Here is a 25,790-nt window from a genome sequence, read left to right on the forward strand (position 1 = left end):
AAATGAAAATTGCTGTCCTGCATACACTAGTTAGGGATGGGCTTCTGGAAAAGATGATATATAAGCAATGATTTTGGTTGAATGAGCCTTGGGAAGGTCTGGGGCAAAAGCATTCTATATAGTGGGAACAGCAATTAAAGGACCTGGTAAGGGATAGGCTTTGGGATGTTTGAAGAACAATAGGAACACACATGTAAAGTTAAGGAACATTTTAGGAGATGTAACAGTAGTCAACAGATGCTGAAATATTTAGATGTGTATAATTGAAATTCAATAACCAGGAGCTATGTGTGGTTATTGAGCATTTGAAGTATGGTTAGTCTGAGCTGAGTTACACTTTAAGTATAAACAATACACTGGGTTTCTAAGACTTAGTGCCAAGAAAGCAATGTAAAATATCTCAATATTTTTATATTGATTGTATGTTGAAATAATATTTTTGGACATGCTGAGTTTGAAAAATTTCTTGAAATTAACTTGTATTTACTTTGAAAATATGGCTACTGAAAAATATAAAGCTGTAATTCTATTGGATAATGCTGGTTTTAAATGTGATGGCAATTACAACATTATAATTTTAAGCAAGGAGTAATTGACAATGTTTATTTTTTAAAAAATTTATTGTTATTTATTTCAAAGAGTTAGAGAGATCAGTCTTTAATCCACTGGTTCACTTCTCAGATGGTCGCAATGTCCAGCACTGAGTCAGGCCGAAGTCAGGAGCCCAGAGACTCTCCCGGGTCTCCCTATGGGTACAGGGTCCCAAGCACTTGGGCCATTCTCCAGTGTTTCCCAGGTGCACCAGCAAGGAGCTGGATCAGAAGTGGGGCAGCTGGCCCTCAAACCGGTGCCCATATGGGATGCCATTGTCCTAAGTGGTGGGTCAACCTTCTATGCCACAGCACTAGCCCCAACAAGATTTATTTTAAAAAAGAATTATTCCTCTGTAATTGTTTTGTGAGGGATAGATGGTACAGACTTCAGCAAAAGCAGAGAAACCAGTTAGGAAGTTACTCCAGTAGTCCACATAAGAAATGAGGATCTAGCAGTGACGTGGTACCGTAGAGGGTAAAGCCGCCACCTGCAGTGCTGGCCTTTTATATGGTTACAGGTTTGTGTCCCATCTGTCCCACTTCCAATCCAGCTCCCTGCTGACAGCCTGGGAAAAGCAGCAGAAATCGCACACTGCTATCCATGTTGGAAACTGGAAGAAGGTCCTGACAGGGCTGGCTGTTGTGGCCTTCTGGGGAGTGAACCAGCAGATGGAAGATCTCTTTCCTTGTCTCTCCTCTTTGTAACTCTGACTTCAAATTAGTAAGTTAATCTTTTATAAAAAAGAAAGAAATGTGAATCATGGTAAAGGTAGTAAAAACATTTAGTATGATTTTTTAATCTAGAACAGTCTGCTTCCTGATGGTTTGGAAAATGGAATGTGAATGAGAGTGGAACTAAAGGTGATTCAAGTTTTCAGCCATAACAAAACAATGTCTGCTAAATACTAAGAGTCAGCTGTGTATATAAAGCTGTTATATAGTATCTCACTTACTGGTATTTTTTGTATCTTTATTACCCTACCCATAAAGGCTATTGCTTGTGATCAGAAAATAGTCTCATATGTAGAGCTTTAAAGTGCTTTTATTTTATTCAGAATGTAAATCTACCATGTAATACTATTGTTAAAATACTTTCTTCCTAGATGTTTTCTTTTTGGTATTGTTAAAGGAATTTGAATGTTTTTGTTTTTAAAAGCTTTTTAAAATCAGAACTCTCATTTTTGTTTTCTAGGAGCAAAACAGTTGGATCAATTGTCCTGTGGTGTTGGTTTTTCCTTTTTTATCTTTTCAAATTTAAAGGTAATCTGCTTGTTGTGTTTACTGATCATACAGTTTTCTGTTTGGGCTGACAGTCTATATTTAGTTACTAAAATAGGAGTTTGATTTTATGATAATGGCTAAGCTTTATCTTTCAAGTGTTTTTTTTTTGTTTGTTTGTTTGTTTTTTTGGAGAAAGGCAAAGTTACGGGGTGGGGGGGGAGCGGGGAGAGAGAGAGAGATATCTTCCATCTCCTGTTTCACTCCCCAAATGCCCACAATTTTGGGGGCTGGGCCAGGCAAGAGCCAGGAGTTTCTTCCGGGTCTCCCACGTGAGTGCAGGGGCCCAAGTATTTGGGCTGTCCTCTGCTGCTTTCCCAGGCGAATTAGCAGGGCGCTGGATCATTAGTAAAGTTGCTGGGGACTTAAACCAGCATCCGAATGGGATGCTGCACTGCAGGTGGCAGCTTTAACTGCTATGCCAAGCATTGACTATATCTTTAAAGCTTTTTCTAGTTGCTTCACAAAACACAATCTAGGCTGGCGCCGTGGCTTAACAGGCTAATCCTCCACCTTGCGGCGCCAGCACACCGGGTTCTAGTCCCGGTTGGGGCGCCGGATTCTATCCCAGTTGCCCCTCTTCCAGGCCAGCTCTCTGCTATGGCCCGGGAGTGCAGTGGAGGATGGCCCAAGTGCTTGGGCCCTGCACCCCATGGGAGACCAGGAGAAGCACCTGGCTCCTGGCTTCGGATCAGCGCGATGCGCCGGCCGCAGCGGCCATTGGAGGATGAACCAACGGCAAAAAGGAAGACCTTTCTCTCTCTCTCTCTCTCTCTCTATCCACTCTGCCTGTCAAAAAAAAACAAAAAACAAAAAAACACAATCTAATCTCTAAAAGTAAACCACTAATAATCCATGTGTTGTATCTCAAAGAAGTAGAAATCAAGATAAACTCAAACTGCATTTCTTATTTATGTACCACAGAATTTTTTTTTTTTTTTAAGATTTATTTATTTGAAAGATAGAGTTACAGAGAGAGGTAGAGACAGACAGAGAGGTCTTCCATCTGCTGGTTCACTCCCCAGATGGCCACAATGGCCGGAGCCGCACCGATTCGAAGCCAGGAGCTTCTTCCAGGTCTCCCACATGGGTGCAGGGGCCCAAGGACTTGGACCGTCCTCTACTGCTTCCCCAGGCTATAGCAGAGAACTGGATCAGAAGAGGAGCAGCCGGGACTAGAACCGGCACCCATATGGGACGTGGGCGCCTCAGGCCAGGGTTTTAACCTGCTGCGCCCCAGTGCCAGCCCCCCCCCCCCCCCCCAGAATTCTTTTTCCCACAAATTTATGTAAGAATCTGTTCTGTTTTAATTTGCTTGCCTGAAACTATATTTTTCTCGTAGATTGAGCCCTGGGACCATGGGAATAAAGGTTCAGCGTCCTCGGTGTTTTTTTGATATTGCCATTAACAATCAACCTGGTAAGATTATTAATATTACTAGCTAGCATTTATAAATCAGTATTTAATATTTTAAACTATTAAGAAAATTTAAATTGTCTTTTTTTTCTTTCAGCTGGAAGAGTTGTCTTTGAATTATTTTCTGATGTGTGTCCCAAAACCTGTGAGAACTTTCGATGTCTTTGTACAGGTTTGTCCCCATTTTAAGAAACTGTGGTAGTAGTTCCATTGACTATGGTATGCTTTACTTTTTAATTTACTATATTTTGGGTTTTTTCTTCATGTATATTCTTTCTCTTAACATGAAGATTATGCAGCATTAACAAGGTCATGAAAGTAATTTTTATAGAAATATTAGGCATAATTTGGATTTTATCAGAGATTAATTTCTACTCCAGAAAGTATGGGTAATTTTTAAATGACATTAAAAAATTTTTGAAGGGACTGAAAATTCCATAGTTTAAAGAAGCTGGTAAATTTCAAGTAAGGTAAATTTAAAAGACAAAGGCTCTCTTCATTAATTTTACTTTAATACTATTTGCTTGATTATCTTTCTCCTAATTGTCCTACTGGTTTTTCTTCTGTACAGGTGAAAAGGGCACAGGGAAGTCAACTCAGAAGCCATTACATTATAAGAGTTGTCTCTTTCATAGAGTTGTCAAGGATTTTATGGTTCAAGGTGGTGACTTCAGTGAGGGTGAGACTTTGATTCCTACAAAAGAAAATCATGTATATGTATTCTTTATTAAATACTGTATCTCAAAATTGAAAAAATCCCTAAGAATCTTAGTCCAGTTTTCATTTCACTTCATTTAGTATTTGGTCAAACAGAATTGCCTTAGACATTTATTTAAAAAAAATAAAACATAGAAAATAATTTTACTTTGATGCATCAGTTAGTTCAAAAATTTACTTGAGTACAAAATGCTGTATTCCTGGTTGATTTTGTCATAACTGGTGATCTACTACAATATGAGTATGGTTTTTACCTCTTTATTGTAAAACCATTGACGCAAATATCTTTTTTTTTTTTTGTAAGATTTATTTATTTACTTGTTTGAAAGGCAGAGTTTTTGGGGAAGGGAAACAGAGAGAAAGAGATCACCCATCAACTGTTTCATTCCCCAAATGGGCACAGCAGCCATAGCTCATCATACTGAAGCCAGAAGCCACAAGCTTAATCTGGGTATCCTATGTGTATGCAGGGGCCCAGGCACTGGGGTCATCTTCTGATTCTTCCCAGGTGCATTAGCAGGGAGCTGAATTGGAAATGGAGCAGCCAGGACTGGAACCAACATTCACATAGGATATTAGCATCATTGTTTGCATTTTATCTGGTGTGCCACAGCACCAGTCCCTTAAAACTGTGCTTTTAAAGACACATTTTGGGGGCCATGCTGTGGTGTAGCAGATAAAACCACCACCTGCAGTGCTGGCATCCCACATGGGCGCCAGTTTGAGTCTTGGTTGCTCCACTTCTGATCCAGCTCTGCTATGGCCTAGGAAAGCAGTGGAAGATGGCCCAAGCACTTGGGCCCCTGCACCCACGTGGGAGACCTGGAAGAAGCTCCAGGCTCCTGGCTTCGGGTCAGCGTAGCGCCAGCCATTTCGGCCATTTGGGGAGTGAACCAGTGCATGGGAGATATCTCTCTCTTTCTCTCCCTCATTCTCTCACTCTCTTACTCTCTGCCTCTGCCTCTCTGTAACTCTGCCTTTCAAATAAATAAATAAATCTTTGAAATAAATCAATACATGTTATATCTTAATTCTCTTTAAAAAACCTATCTAATCATCATCAGAATCTGAGCTCTAGTTTCTACCTATCTTAATAGACTTTGTCACATTTTTTGTATTGTATCATAGAGGAAAGAAAGTAACTTGGAATTTTGTCATTACTGACAAAATAAATTTTTTTTAATGATTTTCTGTGATCCTTTTGAATACTATTGTTTAAAAGTCTTGAGTACCTACTTTGTAAGAAGTACTTTGCTTAGACAGCAGTTTTAAGGAACTTTAGGGTTCTGAGTCTGTGTTTTTCATTTTTAGGAAATGGACGAGGAGGAGAATCTATTTATGGAGGATTTTTTGAAGGTGAAAATATTTATATTTTTAATGTTTTCTAATTTATTCATTTCATTATTTTTTTAATGTTTATGTATTTTATTTTATTGGAAAGGCAGAGAGACAGAGAGGGATTTTTCCCTCCACAGGTTCATTTCACAAATGCTTGCAACAGCCCAGGCTGGGTCAGACCAGAGTTAGGAACCTGGAACTCTGTCTTGTTTTCCCACATGCGTGGTAGGGACTTAGGTTTTTGAGCCATTACCTGCTGCCTCCCAGGGTGTACATCAGCGGGGAAACTAAATTGGAAACAAAATAGCTGGATTCCAGCAAGGGAATCCAATATGAGATGCAGGTTTCACAAGTGGCAACTTAACCATGGTGCCAGATGCCCACCATTTAGTCATTCTTTATTGAATCAACAAGATTATTCGTTAAACAATATACTAATATTCAACTACCTTCAACTAATCTGAAGGTTAATTTTCTTGTGGAAAATTCTGTGTGATACATTTTTTTATAAAGGTAAGTTTTTTTGTGTTTGGAACAGTAGTATATCATTTTATTTGAAGAGTTTCAATGACCTATACTAAAATCTTAGAATTGTAGTGCTAGATTAAGAACTAGTTCACTAAAAGATTCAGTAATATTTCTTAGTCATAAAATTCAAATTTTAGATCTTTTTTCTCTAGTTCTCTTGGTCCTGAAAGTTGACTGTTTTCCCCAAATTTATGTTTTTTCTCTGTAATTTTTATCGGTGTGAAGATTATTTTGACAAATATAAGCATGTGAATGTGGAAATAATTTTTTTCCCAATTTTCACTTTGGGTGTCAGTAAAATTTTGTTTCAAATTCCATAGGCTGATCTAAGATTGAAAGATAAATCCCTCTTTGCAGTAGGTGATACTATGGCATAGGTTTAACTTAATGAGTCTAGACTAAATATTATGAGAGTACTTCAGAAAAGTTGGTGGTAAATGGAATTAAAAATAAAGTTGTTTTGCTACAAAAAATTTTTGAAGTCCATGCATATGGACGGGTCTTTGAAAACATGGAAATGTATATTAAGAATTACTGATTTCAAATTTTTTTGTACTAAAAGAAACTTATTTTCTAATTTAGGTTTTCTTGTTTACAGGGGCGGAGAGAGAGAGGGAGGGAGGAAGAGAGAGAGAGAGAGAGAAAGAGAGATTGATTGATTGATTCCAGCAGGGAGCTTAATTGGGAGTATAGAACCCGTGACTTGAACCGGCACCCACAAGGGATGCTGGCTGCAGATGGTGGTTTCACCTGCTATACCACAATGCTCCTCCCCCCCCCCTTTTTTTTTTTAGGATTTATTTGAAAGGCACAGTTAGAGATCTTCCACCTGCTGTTTAACTTTCCAAATGGCCACAATGGCCAGGGTTGGGCCACGCTGAAGCCAGGAGCCTAAAACTCTTTCGTGTTTCCCATGTTGGTGGTAGGGGCCCAAGTATTTGGACCATCTTCCCCTGCTTTTCAGGTTCTTAGCAGGCAGGTAGAATCCAAAGTACAGCACCCAAAACTCAGACCAGTGCTCATGTGGGATGTCAATGTTAAGCTGAGGCGGCTTAACCTAGTGGGCCACAACACCAGTCCCATCTGTTTTCTTCCTTGGTTTCTTCTGAAAGTTTTGTGTTTTGTTTAAATAAGCCAACAGTTATGTTGTCTTTTCTGTAAAATTGTACAGGACAAGATAAGTGGAAAGACAGGAAATTCATAAAGGATTTGGTTTTTATAAGCAATAAATAGGAAAATTTAATATTCTAATCTAAACTTATAGGAAGGGAAATTGATTCATATTTGATCCTTTCTTTATAACCTACCTTTGTTGTCTTAAGTTGTGTCTGTTACTAAAAAACACATCAGTTATGAAGAAGAGTGAAAGTGAAGTTTTTTGGAGATTGTGTCTATAATATAACAGTGTTGCTTCTCTATAGATGAGAGTTTCGCTGTTAAACACAACAAAGAGTTTCTCTTGTCAATGGCCAACAGAGGGAAAGATACAAATGGTTCACAATTCTTCATGTAAGTATTTATGATCTGATGATTTAAAATACCCCATTCATTGTCTCTTGTTTTTCTGTGTACCTGCCATTAATCATTAGTAAGCAGGGGAGAAATTCATAAGGTGGGATAATTGAATGAAGAAGTTGAAATAATTCTTGAAGAGAAAATTGTTAAAGGGGGAAGCTGCTCTTTCTCTCCATCTCCTGATCTCGCTCGCTCACTCTCTCATTCTCTCTCTTGATCTCTCTTAGGCGCTCCTTTTCCCTCTTTTCCTTCTTTGCCCCTTCCCTCCGGTCTGTCTAGTTTCCCTCAATAAACTCTTCCCCTTTAAAAAAAGGTGGGTGGGGAGCTGAACTGTGGTGCTGAAATTTTTCAAGTGATGGAGACTTGTCGGTAGGACACAAGAGCCAGTTTAGAGGGGTTCCCACTGGCTAAATTGAGACAATATGAGCATCAAGAAAAAGAAAATAATGGTATCAAGTTACAATCAAATAGGAATCCCAAAGTCTGCAATGATGTTCTTATAGTCTTTCCATATCTGCAGTTTTCCTTTTCTTAGTCTCAGTTATTCATGATTAACCATACTCTGAAATATTAAGTGAAAGATTCTAAAATAAATAATGCATAAGTTAAATTATGTGCCATTCTGAGTAGCACAATGAAATTTCACACTGTCCTGCCAGGAGCATGAATCACCTCTTATAAATCACCCCTTTGTGCAACATATACAGCATGGATACACTGCCTGCCTGGTAGCTGTCTTGGTTGTCAGATCACTCTTGGGGTATTGCAGTGCTTGTGTTCAAGTAACTCTTTTTTTTTTTTTTTTTTAAGATTTATTTATTTAAAAGTCAGAGTTACACAGTGAGGAGAGAGGCAGAGAGAGAGAGAAAGAGAGAAAGAAAGAGAGAGAGAGGTCCTCCATCTGATGGTTCACTCCCCAGATGGCCACAACGGCCGGAGCTGTGCTGATCTGAAGCCAGGAGCCAGGAGCTTCTTCCAGGTCTCCCACATGGGTGCAGGGACCCAAGGACTTGGACCATCTTCTGCTGCTTTCCTGGGCCATAGCAGAGACCTGGACAGGAATTGGAGCAGCCGGGTCTCGAACTGGTCCCATATGGGATGCTGGCGCTTCAGGCCAGAGCGTTAACCCACTGCACCACAGCGCCGGCCCCTTCAAGTAACTCTTAAGTAGTAGTCTAACACTATATCATAATACCTGTGTCATTTACTTCATCTCATCTCATATAAGCATTGTATCATCACGAGAAGAAGGGTGAGTATGGTACAATTAAGATATTTTGAGAGAGAGACCATAATTTTTAGAAAAGTACATTATTATATTTATTGTATTATTAACTTTATAATAAATATGTATTTATGGGAAAAAACATAGTATATGTTGGCATTATTTATAGTTATGTTTTGTTTTTAGGTTGAGGGTAAGTGATTAAAATGACATTTAAAATTGGCCTGTGTTAGTACTTTTTTTAATGATGTTTTATAAATCACCAAGTATATTAGCTTTGTTTCTGATTATATTTTATTTTGTTCTCCCTCCTATCTTGCCATTTTGATTTGTTTTTGCTTTTGGGGGGGGGGGGCGGTTTGTCGTATGTTTATAAAATAGTAACATGATTCCAAAGGTCAAAACAAAAAGAACTATCATTCCTACCCAACCCTACTCTGTACCCATTCCCCCATTTTGTTCACCCCATTCATACCCATCCATGTTAGTATTCAGCCTCATTAGTTTCTGGTTCATCTTGCATTTTTTTGCAAATGTAAACCAATTTTTTTCTTGTTTTCCCTTCTTTTAAAAGTATTTATTTTATTTGAAAGGCAGAGAGATAGATTTGTTATCCAGTCTCCCAACCACTGGTTCATTGTCCAAATGTCTGCAGCAGCTGGGTCTAAGCCAGGCTGTACGTGGCTTCCAGGAGTCTAGTCTCGGTTTCCTGTATGGGGGCAGGAACCCAATCACTTGAACCACTACCTTCTGTTCCCTGGCTATGCATCAGCAGGAAGGTAGAATTGGGAGTGGAGGCAGGATTCAAACCTAGGCAGTGCAGTAGGGGATGCAGGCATGCCAAGTAGTATCTTAACCTCAGTTTCCACCTGCCTGTGTCCCCTTATTTACTATAGAATAGCTGGCATACTATCTATACTCTTGATTTTTCACATAACAAAATATTGTTGAAATCAGTTCATACAGAGATAATTTTTTTAAAGATTTATTTATTTACTTGAGAGGTAGCGTTACAGACAGAGGTAGAGACAGAGAAAGGTCTTCCCTTCCGCTGGTTCACTCCCCAGATGGACGCAAAGGCTGGAGCTGCGCCAATCCGAAGCCAGGAGCCAGGTGCTTCTTCCCAGTCTCCCATGCAAGTGCAGGGGCCCAAGAACTTGTGCCATCTTCTGCTTTCCCAGGCCATAGTAGAGAGTTGAACTGGAAGAGGAGCAGCCAGGACTAGAACCAGCACCCATATGGGATGCCGGCACAACAGGCTGAGGATTAACCTACTGCACCAAGGCACTGGCCCCCGGAGATAATTTTTTTTAAGATGTGTGTATTTGAAAGAGCTACAGAGGCTGGCGCCGTGGCTCAACAGGCTAATCCTCCGCCTGGCGGCACCAGCACACCAGGTTCTAGTCCCGGTCGGGGCACCGGATTCTGTCCCGGTTGCCCCTCTTCCAGGCCAGCTCTCTGCTATGGCCCGGGAGTGCAGTGGAGGATGGCCCAAGTGCTTGGGCCCTGCACCCCATGGGAGACCAGGAGAAGCACCTGGCTCCTGCCTTCGGATCAGTGCGGTGCGCCGGCTGCAGCGGCCATTGGAGGGTGAACCAACGGCAAAGGAAGACCTTTCTCTCTGTCTCTCTCTCTCTCACTGTCCACTCTGCCTGTCAAAAAAAAAAAAAGAAAGAAAGAAAGAGCTACAGGGAGAGGAGAAGGAGGAAGGGAGAGAGAGAAGGATGGATATCTTCCATCTGTTGGTTCACTACTCAAATGTCCACAGTGGCCTGGGCTGTGCTAGGCTGAGGCTAGGAGCCAGGAGCTTCATGCCGATCTCCCACGTGGGTAGCGGGGGTCCAAGTACATGGGCCATCTTTTGCTCTTTTCCAGGCCATTAGCAGGGAGCTAGATCAAAAATGGAACACTCAGGAATGGAACCAGCACCCATATGGGATGCAACAGGCAGTAGCTTTACCCACTATGCCACAACACTGGCCCCAGATCATTCTGTTGTACCTGTATAATAATGTCGTCTTTGTGTATATACTGTAGTTTTACAGCTGCATAGTGCTGTCTTCTGTGTATATATACTGTAGTTTATTCAGCCAGTTTCCCCTACATGAATAAGTCTTTTTTTTTTTTAAAGATTTAATTATTTTTTGAAAGGTAGTTACAGAGAGAGAGGAAGAGAAAGAGAAATCTTCTGTTGATTTATTCCCCAAATGACCACAGTGGCCAGGGCTGAGACAGGCCAGAGCCAGGAGCTTCCAGGTGCCTCATATGGACCCAAGGACTTGGGCCATCTTCTGCTGTTTTCCCAGGCATGTTAGCAGAGAGCTGGATCGGAAATAGAGCAGCTGAGGCTCAAACTGATGCCCATATGGGATGTTTGCATTGAAGGCAGCAGCTTTACTTACTACAGCTTTGCACATTGCACCACAATGCTGGCCCCAGTCTTTCTGAATTTTTAAAAGCTTTGTTACCTCTTGCATTTTGCTTTGTAATCAACATCTGGATATAATATAAATCTCTTTGTATATAATTACACATTAATCCATTATTTGACTATATTATGCTTTATTAATCTCATTTTTGGACATTTGATTTGCTTTCTGTTTCATTTTTTTAATTTGAAAAGCAGATAGAGTCAAAGATTTTCCATCTGCTGGAAATGCCTCTAACAGCTGGGCCTGGTCAAGCTGAAACCCTGAGCATGGAACTCAATCTGGGATTCGTATGTGAGGGGAGGGACCTAATTTCTTGCGCCTCCCAGATTTTGCATTAGCAGGATGCTGAAATTGGGAGTAGAGCCAGGACTCAAACTCAGACACTCCAGTATGGGATGCAGGCCTTAACTGCTGTGTCAAATACCCCTACTTCCCAGTTTTCAGATGAATATTGTCATATCTTTTGTTTGATGTATTTTTAAAATTTCTTTAATATAAGTTGATAAAAAGTTTACTTAGTGAAATATTTACACAATTTGGCCTTTTCATATATGATTAGAATCTGACATGGATTTTCAGAAGGAAGTAAAATTGACTCTAGCATCAGTAGTAACTATGTGCTAATTTTACCATATCCTCAGTAAAAGAGTATTACCATTTTATTATCTTCTCTTAGATCTTTCTAGCCATAAATAAACTGCTGCTTATGTTCATGTAATTTTTTTTGGTAGTCTAAGGATCTTCCCTCAGAGTGTTGACTTCTCCTTATCTCTTTGTTTTCTTTCTTTCTTTCTTTCTTTTTTTTAAGATTTATTTTATTTGAAAGAGTTACAAAGAGAGGTAGAGTTAAAGAGAGAGAGAGAGAGAGAGAAAGTCAGTCTTCCATCCACTGGTTTACTCCCCAGATGGCTGCAACGGCCAGAACTGAGCTGATCCACAGCCAGGAACCAGGAGCTTCTTCTGGATCTCCCACACAGGTGCAGGGGCCCAAGCACTTGGGCCATCTTCAGCTGCTTTCCTAGGCCATAGCAGAGAGCTGGATCAGAAATGGAGCAGCCAGGACTCGAACCCACGCCCATCTTGAATGCCAGCACTGCAGGCCGGGACTTTAACCCACTGCACCACAGCCCAGCTCCTCTCTTTGTTTTCTAGATAACCATTCTTTTTCTGTTTTTTTTTTTTTTTTTTTTTTTTAAGATTTATTTACTTATTTAGAAAGAGAGGGAAGAAGAGAGGGAGGTCTTCGAGCCTCTGATTGACTCCCTAAATGGCTGCAATGGCCAGTGTTGGACCAGGCCGAAACCAGGAGCCAGGAGCTTCATCCAAGTCTCCCATGGGGGTGGCAGGGGAAAAATACTTGGAGCATGTTCTAGTGCATTTCCCAGGCCACTCACAGGGAGCTGGCTGGGAAGTGGAGCATCCAGACACAGGATACCATATGGGATGCCAGTGTTGTAGGCTGTGGCTTTACTGACTGTGCCACAGTGGCCCCTTTTTTTATGTATCATTTAAAGGAAACATCTTTGGTATTTAGAGAGCTTCATTTTTTTAGGAAAAAAATTGGATAATGCATTAAATGTAAAATTTTGCTATTTTAACTATTTGTAACTATGTAGTTGTCATTATTATTCACCATGTTTTGCAGCAATCTCTGTTATTTATTTCCATAACTATTGGATCATCCCAGAGACTGTATTCATTTCCGTTTTCCCTCAGCCCCTGGTAATCTCTAATCTACGTTCTAACTCTGAATTGCCTATTTTAGATACTTCATTTAAGTGATAGCATTCAATATTTGCCTTTTTATGTCTATCTTGTTCATTTAGCATGCTTCCAAGGTTCATCCATATTCTAATCTGTATGAGAACTTCATTTGTTTTGATGGCTGAATAATATTACCACTGCATGTTTATAACACATTTCTTTGTCCATTCATCTGGATATTTGGGTTATTTCTGCCTTTACAGTATTTTGAATAATACTGCAGTAAACATTGGCATTGGAGTCTCTGTTTTGAGTTCTTATAGCTGTACACCTAGGAGTGGAGTTTCCAGGTCATTTGGTAATTTAATAGTTAGAGGTATTTTTTAAATTATTTATTTGAAAGAATCACAGAAAGGAAGGGACAGAGAGAAATCTTCATCTGCTGGTTCACTTCCCAGATGGCTGCCATGGCCAGAGCTGGGCCAGGCTGAAGCTAGGAGCCAGGAGCTTCATCCAGGTCTCCCACGTGGGTGTAGGGGCCCAAGACCTTGAGCCATCCTCTGCTGCTTTCCAAGGCACATTAGCAGGGAGTTGGATCGGAATTGGATGAGCCAGTATTAAAACCAGTGCCCACATGAGATGCCAGCGCCGTAGTTGGCATCTTCACCCAGTATGCCTCATTGCTAGCCCCTACATTTCGCTTCTTAAGGAACCACTCAACTGTTCCACAGCAGTTGCACCACTTTACATCCTACCAGCATTATATAGGAGTTTGTTTTTCCACATCTTTGCCAACACACTTGTTTGCCACTCATCTTTTTGCAAAGGACCATGAAAACACCACAGGTTTTGGGGTTGCAAGTAAGAATTTGCAAATATAAAATCTCTGAAGTGAGAGTTGACTATATCAATGCAAATTACATGCAAGGATCTCAGAAAAGTTCATGGAAAATGTGTATTATAAAAAATGCACTGAGTTCAGAATGCTTTGCACCAAAATAGAGTTACTTTTTAATTCTGGTTTTTCTCATATATATGCACTGTGAATGTAACCGGTAAAAGACATATATAAAAATAATATATTAGGCTTTTACATTCCTAGGTGATTGTAGCAAGTTCAATTGAATATAGTGTTATAATGAGGAAAACACACTAATTTTAAAATTAAGCATGCTTAAAAAATGCTTAGGCTTTGTCCCAACTTTCAATTGAGTTCTCTTGAGTGTGAAGTTTAATTGATGTCAGGCGTAATAAATTCAAAAGCCTAGTCAAGGCAGATAACAAAGCCTATTGGGGGCCGGCGCTGCAGCTCACTAGGCTAATCCTCCGCCTTGCGGTGCTGGCACACCGGGTTCTAGTCCTGGTCGGGACGCCGGATTCTGTCCCGGTTGCCCCTCTTTCAGGCCAGCTCTCTGCTGTGGCCCGGGAGTGCAGAGGAGGATGGCCCAAGTGCTTGAGCCCTGCACCCGCATGGGAGACCAGGAGAAGCACCTGGCTCCTGGCTTTGGATCAGCTTGGTGTGCCGGCCGCAGTGGCCATTGGAGGGTGAACCAATGGTAAAAAGGAAGACCTCGCTCTCGCTCTCTCACTCTCACTGTCCACTCTGCCTGTCAAAAAAAAAAAAAAAAGCCTATTGGGACAAGACAAGAAACTAAATTATTAATTCTCATGTTAAAAAAATTAGGAATATTCAATTCTGTCTAATTGTTGTCACATGCTGGGTACCATAACTTCTAATTATCCCAAGAGATCTGAAACCTGGATGTTTTTTGTAAAAAAGTATCTTTCTGTTTGGATCCAACAGAATATATCTGAATATCAATATGACCTGTGCTTTAATTGTATAAAATATAAGATTAAGGGGCCAGTGTTGTGATGTGGGAGGTTAAGCTGCTTTCTGCAAAGCTGGCATCCCATATGTGCCTCAGTTCGAGTCCCATCTGCTCCACTTCCTGTCCAGCTGCCTGCTAATGCGCCTGGGAAAGCAGTGAAGTGGCCCAAGTTCTTGGGCCCCTGTACCCATGTGGGGAACCTGGATGAAGCTGGCTCCTGTCTCTCTCCTGGCCCAGCCCTGGCCATTGCGGCCATTTTGGGCGTGAACCACAGATGAAAGATCTCTCTGTGTCTGTAAATCTGCCTTTCAAATAAATAAAATAAATTTTTTTTTTTTTTGACAGGCAGAGTGGACAGTGAGAGAGAGACAGAGAGAAAGGTCTTCCTTTTTGCCGTTGGTTCACCCTCCAATGGCCGCCGCGGTAGACGCGCTGTGGCCGGCGCACCGCGCTGTTCCGATAGCAGGAGCCAGGTGCTTATCCTGGTTTCCCATGGGGTGCAGAGCCCAAGCACTTGGGCTATCCTCCACTGCACTCCCGGGTCATAGCAGAGAGCTGGCCTGGAAGAGGGGCAACCGGGACAGGATCGGTGCCCTGACTGGGACTAGAACCTGGTGTGCCAGCGCCGCAAGGCAGAGGATTAGCCTGTTGAACCATGGCGCCGGCCTAAAATAAATTTTTTTAAAAAATGTTTTTAATGGGGGGGCCAGCGCCATGGCGCAGTAGGTTAATCCTCCGTCTGCAGTGCCAACATCCCATATGGGTGCTGGTTCTAGTCCCTGCTCCTCATCTTCCAGTCCAGCTCTCTGCTATGGCCTGGGAAAGTAGTAACCTTTCTCTCTGTCTCTACCTTTCACTGTCTATAACTCTACCTCTCAAATAAATAAATAAAATCTTTAAAAATAAAAAAAGAGTACATAAAGGGGCTGGTGCAGTGGCGCAGTGGGTTTATACCCTGGGTCGCCAGCATCCCATATGGGCGCCAGGTCCAGACCCAGCTACTGCACTTCTTGTCTGGCTCTCTGCTGTGTCCTGGGGAAGTAGTGGAGGATGGCCTGGGTCCTTGGGCCCCTGCACCCGCATGGGAGACCCAGAAGAGGCTCCTGGCTTCGGATCCTCGCAGCTCCGGCCAGTTGGGGAGTGAACCATCAGATAGAGGACCTCTCCCTCTCCCTCTCCCTCTCCCTCTCCCTCTCCCTCTCCCTCTCCCTCTCCCTCTCCCTCTCCCTCTCCCTCTCCCTTCCCTTACCCCTATACTTTCCTTCCCCCTCCCCCTCCCCCTCTGTGTGGCTCTTTCAGGTGAATAAATAAATTAAAAAAAAAAAAAGTACATGAAGTGTTCAGGAAAAAGTTTTCTTTTATCTGCAAGACAGATACAGAAAGAAATCTTGGCATCCACCAGTTTACCTCCCGAAGCTCACAACAGCCCAAACTGTGCCCCAGATCCAGGAGGTGGGAATTCAGCTGGGTCTCAACCGTGCTTGGCAGGGATCCAGCTACTTGAGTCATCACCTGCTTTCTGTGCATTAGTAGAAAGCTGGAATCAGGAACTATATCAGGATTTGAACCCAGGCACACTCGTCTAGAATGCAGACATTTTAAGTGGCATTTTAACTGCTATGACAAATGCCTACTGCTAAGATGTTAAGATTGAAAGGGACTATTGTTAAAGTTGTAAGCTAGTAGGATAGTAAGATAAATTTTGAATGTCTATACAGTAGGCTATATATTCGGTAAGCATTCAGTTACATGTAAGAAGCATGAATGGATAAAAGTAACACCAAAATGTCATTCAAGTTTTATTACATTCAAGTTTTCAACAATTAGTAGGTATTGCTTTTAAAATTATAATAGATTTTTTAAATATGAAAACATTTTGCATTGTGTTCTACTTAAGGTAATATTCTGTTAAGATAGCATGTGATTTGTTTTCAATTTTCCAATACAGTTATTTTGTTTTACTTTTCAAGAGATGCTAACTTTGTTTTTTTTTTTTTTCTTTTAATTATTCGATCTGATGACCTTGCAAAAGAACAACGAAGCCAACTCCTCATTTAGATGGGTAAAGATTCTTTTATTTTACAACATACTTTGTTAATACTAAAATAAGAAGCTTTTAGCTAGTCATCTTTTCGTGACTCTTTAGGCATCATGTTGTTTTTGGGCAAGTGATCTCTGGTCAAGAAGTTGTGAGAGAAATAGAAAACCAGAAAACAGATGCAGCTAGCAAACCATTTGCTGAGGTACGGATACTCAGTTGTGGAGAGCTAATTCCCAAATCTAAAGGTAAGAATAAGTATATGTTTCTGGAAATCTAACATAAGATAAGCAGGCCACACTGCTTGTCATAGTACAAGTGATGGAAACAGTAGATTATTGTGTTCCTAAGTATATTTTTATGTTTTTATGTCTAACTTTTTAAGGTGACAAATAAAAATTGTATATGATTGTTATGAACAGCATGATATTTTGAAATGTGTGTACTTTTGGGATGCGTAAATTGAGCTAATTAACTTGTTGCCTCATATTTTCTGGTGATAACACTTAAAATCTCTTAGTGATTATGAAGAATACAATATACTGTTGTAACTATGGTTACTATGTGTATAATATATCCCTTGAACTTATTCTTTTTATCTAACTGAAACTTTGTATCTTTTGACAAACATCTCACCTCACCAATCCCACCACCACCACCATTACCGAAAGCTCCTGTTAACCACTACTTTTCTTGTTGCTTCTGTAAGTTCATCTGTTTTGGATTCCACATATAAGTGAATTTTGATGGTATTTTCCTTTCAGTGTCTGGCTTGTTTTACTTGATATCCTCTAGGTTTACCTGTGTTACTGCAAATAGCAGGATTTTCTTCTTTAAGGTTGAGTAGTATCCTATTATGTATATATTCTACTTTTCTAATCCATTAATCCATTGATGGACACATAGATTGATTGCGTTTCTTGAGTGTTGTGGATAATGCTGCAGTGAACATGAGAGTACAATTCTCTTCAACTAACTGATTTCATTTATTTTGATTCTATATCCAGTATTGGAATTAATCATTGTTTTCATTTTTTTCTTTTGAGAAATCACCACACTGTTTTTTAACTATTAATTTACATCGCTACAGACTATGAATAAGAGTGCATTTTTTTCTACATCCTCACCAACAATTACTTTTTGTCTTTGTATAACCATTCTTTGTTATAAGGTAATACTCTAACTGTGGTTTTAATTTGCATTTTTCTAATGATTAGCAGTGTTGAAGATTCTTTTCATATACCCATCTACCATTTATATGTCTTTGGACAAATGTCTGTTCAGGTCATTTGACCATGTTTCTGATCAAGTTTGTTTTCTTGGTATTGAGTTGCTTGAGTTCCTTATGTATTTTGGATATTAGCTCCTTTTCAGGTATATAGTTTGTAAATGTTGTCTCTCATTCCATAGTTGTCTCTTTGTCACTCTTTTGATTGCTTCCTTGATTATATTGAAGCCTTTTAGTTTTATGTACATTTTCACTTTTGTTGCCTATGCCTTTGGAATCATATCCAAAATCATTGCCTAGACCTGTGTCATGGAGCTTTTCCCCTGTGTTTTCCTCTGTTTACGTCTTTAATCCATTTTGAGTTAATTTTTATATGACTTATGAGTTAAAGGTCAAATTTCATTCCTCTCCATGTTGATATCTGGTTGTCCCAATGCTGTTTTTAATGACATTCGTCTTTTCCCATTTTTTGTTCTTTTGTGTTTTTAATTGTGTTAGATCATACTTGCTAATTTGTTTACATGGAACTACTTTTTCTTATTTGCAGTAATTTGCCATTTTGCTTCTCTTTGGCTTTTTGTTTTGTTTTGTTTCATTGTAGTTGTATAAATAGTGCAATGAATAAATATTCTTCTAGAGAAAGAGACAGTGGGTGGAGGATGGTAATTGAAGAGAGTAAGATAAAGAAACTTTGTGGGAAGAGCTTTGGGTTTATGGTTAAGGTGCTACTTGGTTAAGTATGGTTAAGGTGCCACATTGCCCCTTTGAGGAAGCCTGTGTTCAAATCCTGTCTCTGCTTCTGATTTTTTTTTTAATTAATTAATTAATTAATTAATTTGAAAGAGTTACACAGAGAGGGGAGAGGCAGAGAGAGAGAGGTCTTCCATCCGATGGCTCTGGCCACAACGGCTGGAGCTGTGCCAATCAGAAGCCAGGAGCCTCCTCCGGGTCTCCCACATAGGTGCAAGGACCCAAGGACTTGGACCATCTTCCACTGCCCTCCCAGGCCATAGCAGAGAGTTGGATTGGAAGTGGAGCAGCCAGGTCTCCAACTGGCGCGCATACGGGAAGCCTGCGCTTCAGGCCAGGGCGTTAACCTGCTACGCCACAGTGCAGGCCTGTGCTTCTGATTCTACTTTCCAGCCAGTGTACACCCTGGAAAGCAGCAGGTGATGGCTCAGGTTGTTGCATCCCTCACACCCAGGTGGGAGACCTAGATTGAGTTCAGGGTTCCTGGCTTTGACTTGGTTCAGCACTGGCTCTTGATAGCACTTGGGGAGTGAATTGATGATGGGACATTTCTCTTTATCTATCTCAGTCTGTCTTTCAAATAAAAAAAGAAAAGAAGTGAGACTTTGAGGGAATGAATTATTTTTGCTAAATGCACTGCTTAGATTCAGAAGCATCCTTTACTCTTAAGAAACCTCTTTCACTTAGATCAGACCATTCAAAACTAAGATGATTAATTTGTGATATTGTCTGAAACCGTAAGAACTTCGCTTTAAGTAAATATTTTAGGTCTTTACATGTTATATCAGAAATAAGCCAGTGCTATCATGTAACACAGATACTGAGTCTGACACTCTAAAAGTAATGGAATAAAATTACCTTTAAACCTGTTCAGATATATAAAACATTAGACTATTCTTACTGATCTGGAGAGTAGTAATATGAATAGTTGTGGTTAGGAAATGTGAAAGTCATCTATAATCTTTTCTGATCCTTGACATAACTCTATAATACTATTTCCCCAGTTTTCAGGTGAAGATAGGCAAGGAGATTAAGTTATTTATTATATCAGGGGATTGGGCCTTAAACACAAGTTTGGGATTTAGAGCTTTTTCTGTTATATATTTTTTTTTATTAAACTTTTATTTAATGAATATAAATTTCCAAAGTACAGCTTATGGGTTACAATGGCTTCCCCCTCCCAAAACTTCCCTCCCACCCACAACCCTCCCCTTTCCCGCTCCCTCTCCCCTTCCAATCACATCATGATTCATTTTCAATTCTCTTTATATACAAAAGATCAGTTTAGTATATATTAGGTAAGGATTTCAACAGTTTGCCCCCATATAGCAACACAAAGTGAAAAAAAAAAATACTGTTGGAATACTAGTTATAGCATTAAATAAGAGTGTACAGCACATTAAAGGCAGAGATCCTACATAATATTTTTTAAAAATTAATTAATTTTCTATGCCGTTTCCAATTTAACACCAGGTTTTTTTTTTTTTCATTTCCAGTTATCTTTATATACAGAAGATCGATTCAGTATATAATTAGTAAAGATCTCATCAGTTTGTACCCACGCAGAAACACAAAGTGTAAAAATACTGTTTCAGTACTAGTTATAGCATCACTGCACATTAGACAACACATTAAGGACAGATCCCACATGGGATGTAAGTACACAGTGACTCCTGTTGCTGACTTAACAATTTGACACTCCTGTTCATGGCGTCAGTAATCTCCCTAGGCTCTAGTCATGAGCTGCCAGGGCTATGGAAGCCTTTAGGGTTCGCTGACTTTGATCTTATTCCGATAGGGTCACAGTCAAAGTGGAAGTTCTCTCCTCCCTTCAGAGAAAGGTACCTCCTTCTTTGATGGCCCCGTTCTTTCCACTGGGATCTCACTAACAGAGATCTTTCATTTAGGTCTTCTTCTTTTTTTCTTTTCCATGGTATCTTGGCTTTCCATGCCTACCATACTCTCATGGGCTCTTCAGCCAGGTCTGAATGCCTTAAGGGCTGATTCTGAGGCCAGAGTGTTGTTTAGGACATCTGCCATTCTATGAGTCTGCTGTGTATCCCACTTCCCATGCTGGATCTTTCTCTCCCTTTTTGATTCTATCAGTTAGTATTAGCAGACACTTGTCTTGTTTGTGTGATCCCTTTGATTCTTAGACCTATCAGAGCCATCGAATGTGAACTGAAATTGATCACTTGGACTAGTGAGATGGCATTGGTACATGCCACCTTGATGGGATTGTATTGGAATCCCCTGGCACATTTCTAACTCCATCATTTGGGGCAAGACTGATTGTGCATGTCCCAAATTGTGCATCTCCTCCCTCTCTTTTTCCACTCTGAAATTTTCTGTTATATATTACTGACTCATTGAAGTTTAAAATTCCTTACAAAATTGCTCTAAGTGGATGTTCTCATCTTTGAGGTATACTGATTTGCTCTATAATATTTATACATACATAGTTTTTAAAAAGTTTCTAGATACCACAGATGAGAATAGAGAATGCAAAATGTATATTTTAAATTTTCTGTCTCTTCCATTTTAATTCTAGTGATTTCATTTTCTTCAATATTGTACTGCAACTCATAATGGAACTACTTATATAACCTCCTGGGAAACCTGAGACTGGTACAAATAACAGATATAATGCATACTTTTTCCCTCTTGAATTTTTAGTAAAAGAAATGGTGAGACTATTTGAGTGGTGCCCTACTAATGCAGTCGTTTACATTTTTAATAATAAACAGTAAAGGCCAGCGCCGCAGCTCACTAGGCTAATCCTCCGCCTTGCGGCGCCGGCACACCGGGTTCTAGTCCCGGTCGGGGCACCAGATTCTGTCCCGGTTGCCCCTCTTCCAGGCCAGCTCTCTGCTGTGGCCAGGGAGTGCAGTGGAGGATGGCCCAAGTGCTTGGGCTCTGCACCCCATGGGAGACCAGGATAAGCACCTGGCTCCTGCCATCGGATCAGCGCGGTGCGCCGGCCGCAGCGCACCAGCCGCAGCGGCCATTGGAGGGTAAACCAACGGCAAAAAGGAAGACCTTTCTCTCTGTCTGTCTCTCTCTCACTGTCCACTCTGCCTGTCAAAAAAAATAATAAAATAAAAAATAAACAGTAAAAAGCAGCCTATATCAGTATTAAATGTTCGCAGATTTTAGACCATGGACTTTCTGATGCTGAAATCCTTAGATTGTTGTTAGTACAATTGGAATTTTTTTAAGGTGCTGCTTCTTCCTACATATAGAAAATTTTTATCTTCTGTACTTGACAAGTGATTATTTTTCTTTTGTTTTATAGTCTTTAAAGTCTCTTGTATTAGGATCTATCTTCTGATTATATAAGCTAAATGTCCTGTATGGCTTATATATTGAGTAAGAGATTGAGGGGCCAACACTGTGGCATAGTGGGTAAAGCTGCCACCTGCAGTGTCAGCATCTCTATATGGGCGCCGGTTCAAGTTCCAGCTGCTCCACTTCCAATCCAGCTCTCTGCTATGGCCTGGGAGGGCAGTGGAAAATGGTCCAAGTCCTTGGGCCCCTGTACCCGCATGGGAGACCTGGAAGAAGCTCCTGGCTCCCAGCTTTGGATCAGCCCAGTTCTGGCCGTTGTGGCCACTTGGGGAGTGAACCAGCAGATGGAAGACCTCTCTCTCTCCCTCTCTCTGCCTCTCTGTAACTCTTTCAAATAAATAAGTAAATATTTTTTAAAAAAGAGATTGAGATAATAAAAGCTTGCATTTTAAATTATAAATATGTCCCTCAAACTCATGGTAAGTTAATATAACTTGCCCTTACCAGTTTCAACAGTTGGACATGTGGCCCTTTATTTACTTATATCAGCTCAGGAATTCCTGGAAAGGTCAAGTTTATTTTGAGCCTGACTGCCAATTTTGCTCTGTTCTGGTTCACATTGGAAAGAAGAAAAGACCTTTTTTTTTTTTCTTTTTCTTTCTTTTTTTTGTTTTGTTTTGTTTTGTTTTGTTTTGTTTTGTTTTTTTGACAGGCAGAGTGGATAGTGAGAGAGAGAGACAGAGAGAAAGGTCTTCCTTTTGCCATTGGTTCACCCTCCAGTGGCCGCTGCGGCCGGCACATCTCGCTGATCTGAAGCCAGGAGCCAGGTGCTTCTCCTGGTCTCCCATGCGGGTGCAGGGCCCAAGCACTTGGGCCATCCTCCACTGCCTTCCCTGGCCATAGCAGAGAGCTGGCCTGGAAGAGGGGAACCAGGACAGAATCTGGTGCCCCGACCAGGACTAGAACCCGGTGTGCCGGCGCCGCAAGGCGAAGGATTAGCCTGTTAAGCCACGGCGCCGGCCCAGAAAAGACCTTTATGATTGACATCACACAATTTGGCATCTGTTCCCCAATAGTCCTTTAATTTGCATTCAGAATATTGTCAGAATGAATTTTATCATGGATCTATATAATTTTTTTTATAGCAAAGCATGTCTTACATCCACTTTATAATTTTGATGGCCTCTTTATAAGAATTTAAAATTGGGAGGGGCTGGCGCCTTGACTCACTTAATCCTCCACCTGCAGCGCTGGAATCCCAAATGGGTGCCAGGTTCTAGTCCCAGCTGCTCCTCTTCCTGTCCAGCTCTCTGCTGTGGCCTGGGAAGGCAGTGGAGGTGGGCCCCTGCACCCGCATGGGAGACCAGGAGGAGGCATCTGGCTCCTGGCTTCGGATCGACAGTTTTGGCCGTAGCAGCCATTTGAGGGGTGAACCAATGGAAGGAAGACCTTTCTGTCTGTCTCTCTCTCTCTCTCTCTCTCTAACTCTGTCAAATAAAAAAAAAAAAAGTATTTAAAATTGGGAACAGACTAAAACTTTGTGTAGCACATTGGTGTTCATCATCATCATATTTAAAACCTCATGTGAAAGATTTATACCCAGTTTAAGAAGAAATAAATATAGAATCTTTTTTTTTAACTTCCTGAAAGAAAACAAAAAGACTTCTGAAGAAATCTGACTGTCTGGGCCCACCCGTAGATGGTCTTTGTGAGTCTGGGCACTCTTCTTGTCCCTTTGTTTCTGTGAGATTGGAGATTTGCTTTTTGTGTCAGGAAGAACTTTGCAACAAATGCAGAGTTGGAACACTGAAGGCTTCTAAGAGCTGCAGTCCCCATAGAGCTTCAACAAAGGACTGTCAAGAGACAGAGTAGAGGATAGAACACCTACCACCAGAAGATGAAACCACTATCTTGACTAAAGTGCTTCCTGTTTTTTAAGGAGTTGACATGACCTCAGGTCATGTTTTCTCTTCAGAGTTCACTGCAGTTGTTAGTCTCTCCATCTTTGCCATAGCTCAGAGAGATGAGGGTGTTGCTATATATGTTGAGTAGATTAAGCATTAAGTGCAGTTTGACTTGTTTTTTTTTTGTTTGTTTTTGTTTTGTTTTGTTTTTTTGTTTTTTTTTTTTTTAATAGGCACAGCGGCCTTCCATCTGCAAATTCACTCCTCAAATGTTTGGGTCTCCTCTGTGGGTGGCAGGGACTCAACTATTTGAGCCCTTACCTGTGGCCATTATTTACTGCCTCCAGGTTTTGCATTAGCAGGGAATAAAATCTGGAGCAGAACTGTAACTAATTCAGGTTCTCTGGTATGGGATACAGGCATCCCAGGTGTCGTCTTAACACTTGGGCCACCTTCCACTGCTTTTTCTAGACATTAGCAGGGAACTGGATTGGAAGTGGAGCAGCCTAGACACAAACCAGTGGCCTTATGGAATGCTGGTGTTGCAGGCAGCAACTTTACCCACTATGCTATATTGCAAGCCCCTTAAGCATAAATTATTACTGTAAAAATAACCTTTCCTCGTTCCTCCTTCCCTGTCACTCTTTCCAACCTCTGATAATCACCTCTTTATTCTCAACTTCTATTTGTTCCATTTTTCTAGATTACAAATATTAATGAAATATTGCTGTGCTTAGCTTGTTTTGCTTAACATAATGACCTGTATCTAGCTCCGTCCATGTTGTTGCAAATGACAAGATATCATTCTTTTTGTAGCTAAGTAGTATTCATTGTATTTACATACCATGTTTCCTTTATCCATTCGCAGTGGATGTTTACCTGGTTGTCCCCATTTCTTGGCTACTGTCAATACTGCTGCAGTAAACATGAGAGGCGTTCAATGGACTGATTTCATTTGTCTTGTATATACACCCAGTAGTGGAATCACTGGATCATATGGTATTCTAGTTTTGGTTTTTTAAGGAACCTCTGTGTTTTCCGTGATGGCTGTATTTAATTTACATTTATAATCCCACCAACAGTGTGCAAGGGTTGCTTTTTTTCCACATTCATGCAAGCACTTGGTGTCTTTTCAATAATAACCAATTTATTGGAGTGAGGTGATATCTCATTATAGTTTGGATTCATATTTTCCTGATTAGTGATGTTGAACTTTTTCATGTTCCTCTTGACCATTTCTATGTCCTCCTCTGAGATATAACTGTTTCTACTGCTCATTTAAATTTTTTGGCTTCTTTTTTTGTTTTTGCTATGGTGTTGTTATGTTGCTTATGTAGTCTGATTATTAACACTTTGTCAAGTGGATAGTTTACAGATCTTTTCTCTCATTCTATAGGTTGTCTGTTTACTCTTTTGCTTATTTTCCTTTGCTGTGCAGAAATTCTCTAGTTTGATGCAATCTCATTTGTCTATTTTTGCTTTTGTTGTCTGATTCAAGAAATCCTGGCCGTTCCAATATTTTTGAAGGATTTCCTCTGTTTTCTCCTCCAGTAGTTGCATGTCTTACATGTAGGTTTTTAATTCATTGAGTTGATTTTTGTATGTAGTAACAGACATCTAGTTTCATTCTTCGGCATGTGGATATACAGTTTTACCAGCAATATTTATTAAAAGAGCTGTCCTTTCCATAGTTGTGTTCTTAACAGTTTTATTAAAGAACATTTGGCTATAAAAACAAGTTTACTTCTAAGGCCACTTTGTATGTGTTACAGCAGAACTGACTATACTTCCTCAAAGCCTTTCTACTCAATTGCTTATAAGCTGTACTTACCTCTAAATCCATATACAGTTAGTAGACGATGTCCATAAAATGTGTTACTAAAATATTTTCTGATGCTGTTTGCTGTTGAACTCATTTTCTGGCCTGTATTGTCCAAATAGGGTATAAGCTTGGTGAGTACAGGGCCCATGTTCTATCTGCTTTTCTCTAGAACTTTGCCCTAT

At 40.4% G+C, this 25,790-nt stretch overlaps 1 protein-coding gene across 5 annotated transcripts in view; it reads left to right on the forward strand.

Annotated features, from left to right (window-relative positions):
* PPIG (peptidylprolyl isomerase G) overlaps positions 1–25,790 on the forward strand; it is a 55,531-nt gene that overhangs the window by 17,240 nt on the left and 12,501 nt on the right. For all 5 annotated transcript variants that reach the window (XM_062187674.1, XM_062187682.1, XM_062187690.1 and 2 more), the window contains exons 2-9: positions 1,786–1,853; positions 3,214–3,290; positions 3,385–3,459; positions 3,859–3,966; positions 5,316–5,360; positions 7,292–7,379; positions 16,611–16,640; positions 16,725–16,864. In XM_062187674.1, the coding sequence (XP_062043658.1) occupies positions 3,230–3,290; positions 3,385–3,459; positions 3,859–3,966; positions 5,316–5,360; positions 7,292–7,379; positions 16,611–16,640; positions 16,725–16,864 (547 nt within the window). In that variant the 5' untranslated portion in view covers positions 1,786–1,853; positions 3,214–3,229. The remainder of the gene's footprint in view (positions 1–1,785; positions 1,854–3,213; positions 3,291–3,384; positions 3,460–3,858; positions 3,967–5,315; positions 5,361–7,291; positions 7,380–16,610; positions 16,641–16,724; positions 16,865–25,790) is intronic.

This window comes from Lepus europaeus, chromosome 1, assembly GCF_033115175.1.
Source record: "Lepus europaeus isolate LE1 chromosome 1, mLepTim1.pri, whole genome shotgun sequence".
Classification (NCBI taxonomy): Eukaryota; Metazoa; Chordata; class Mammalia; order Lagomorpha; family Leporidae; genus Lepus; species Lepus europaeus.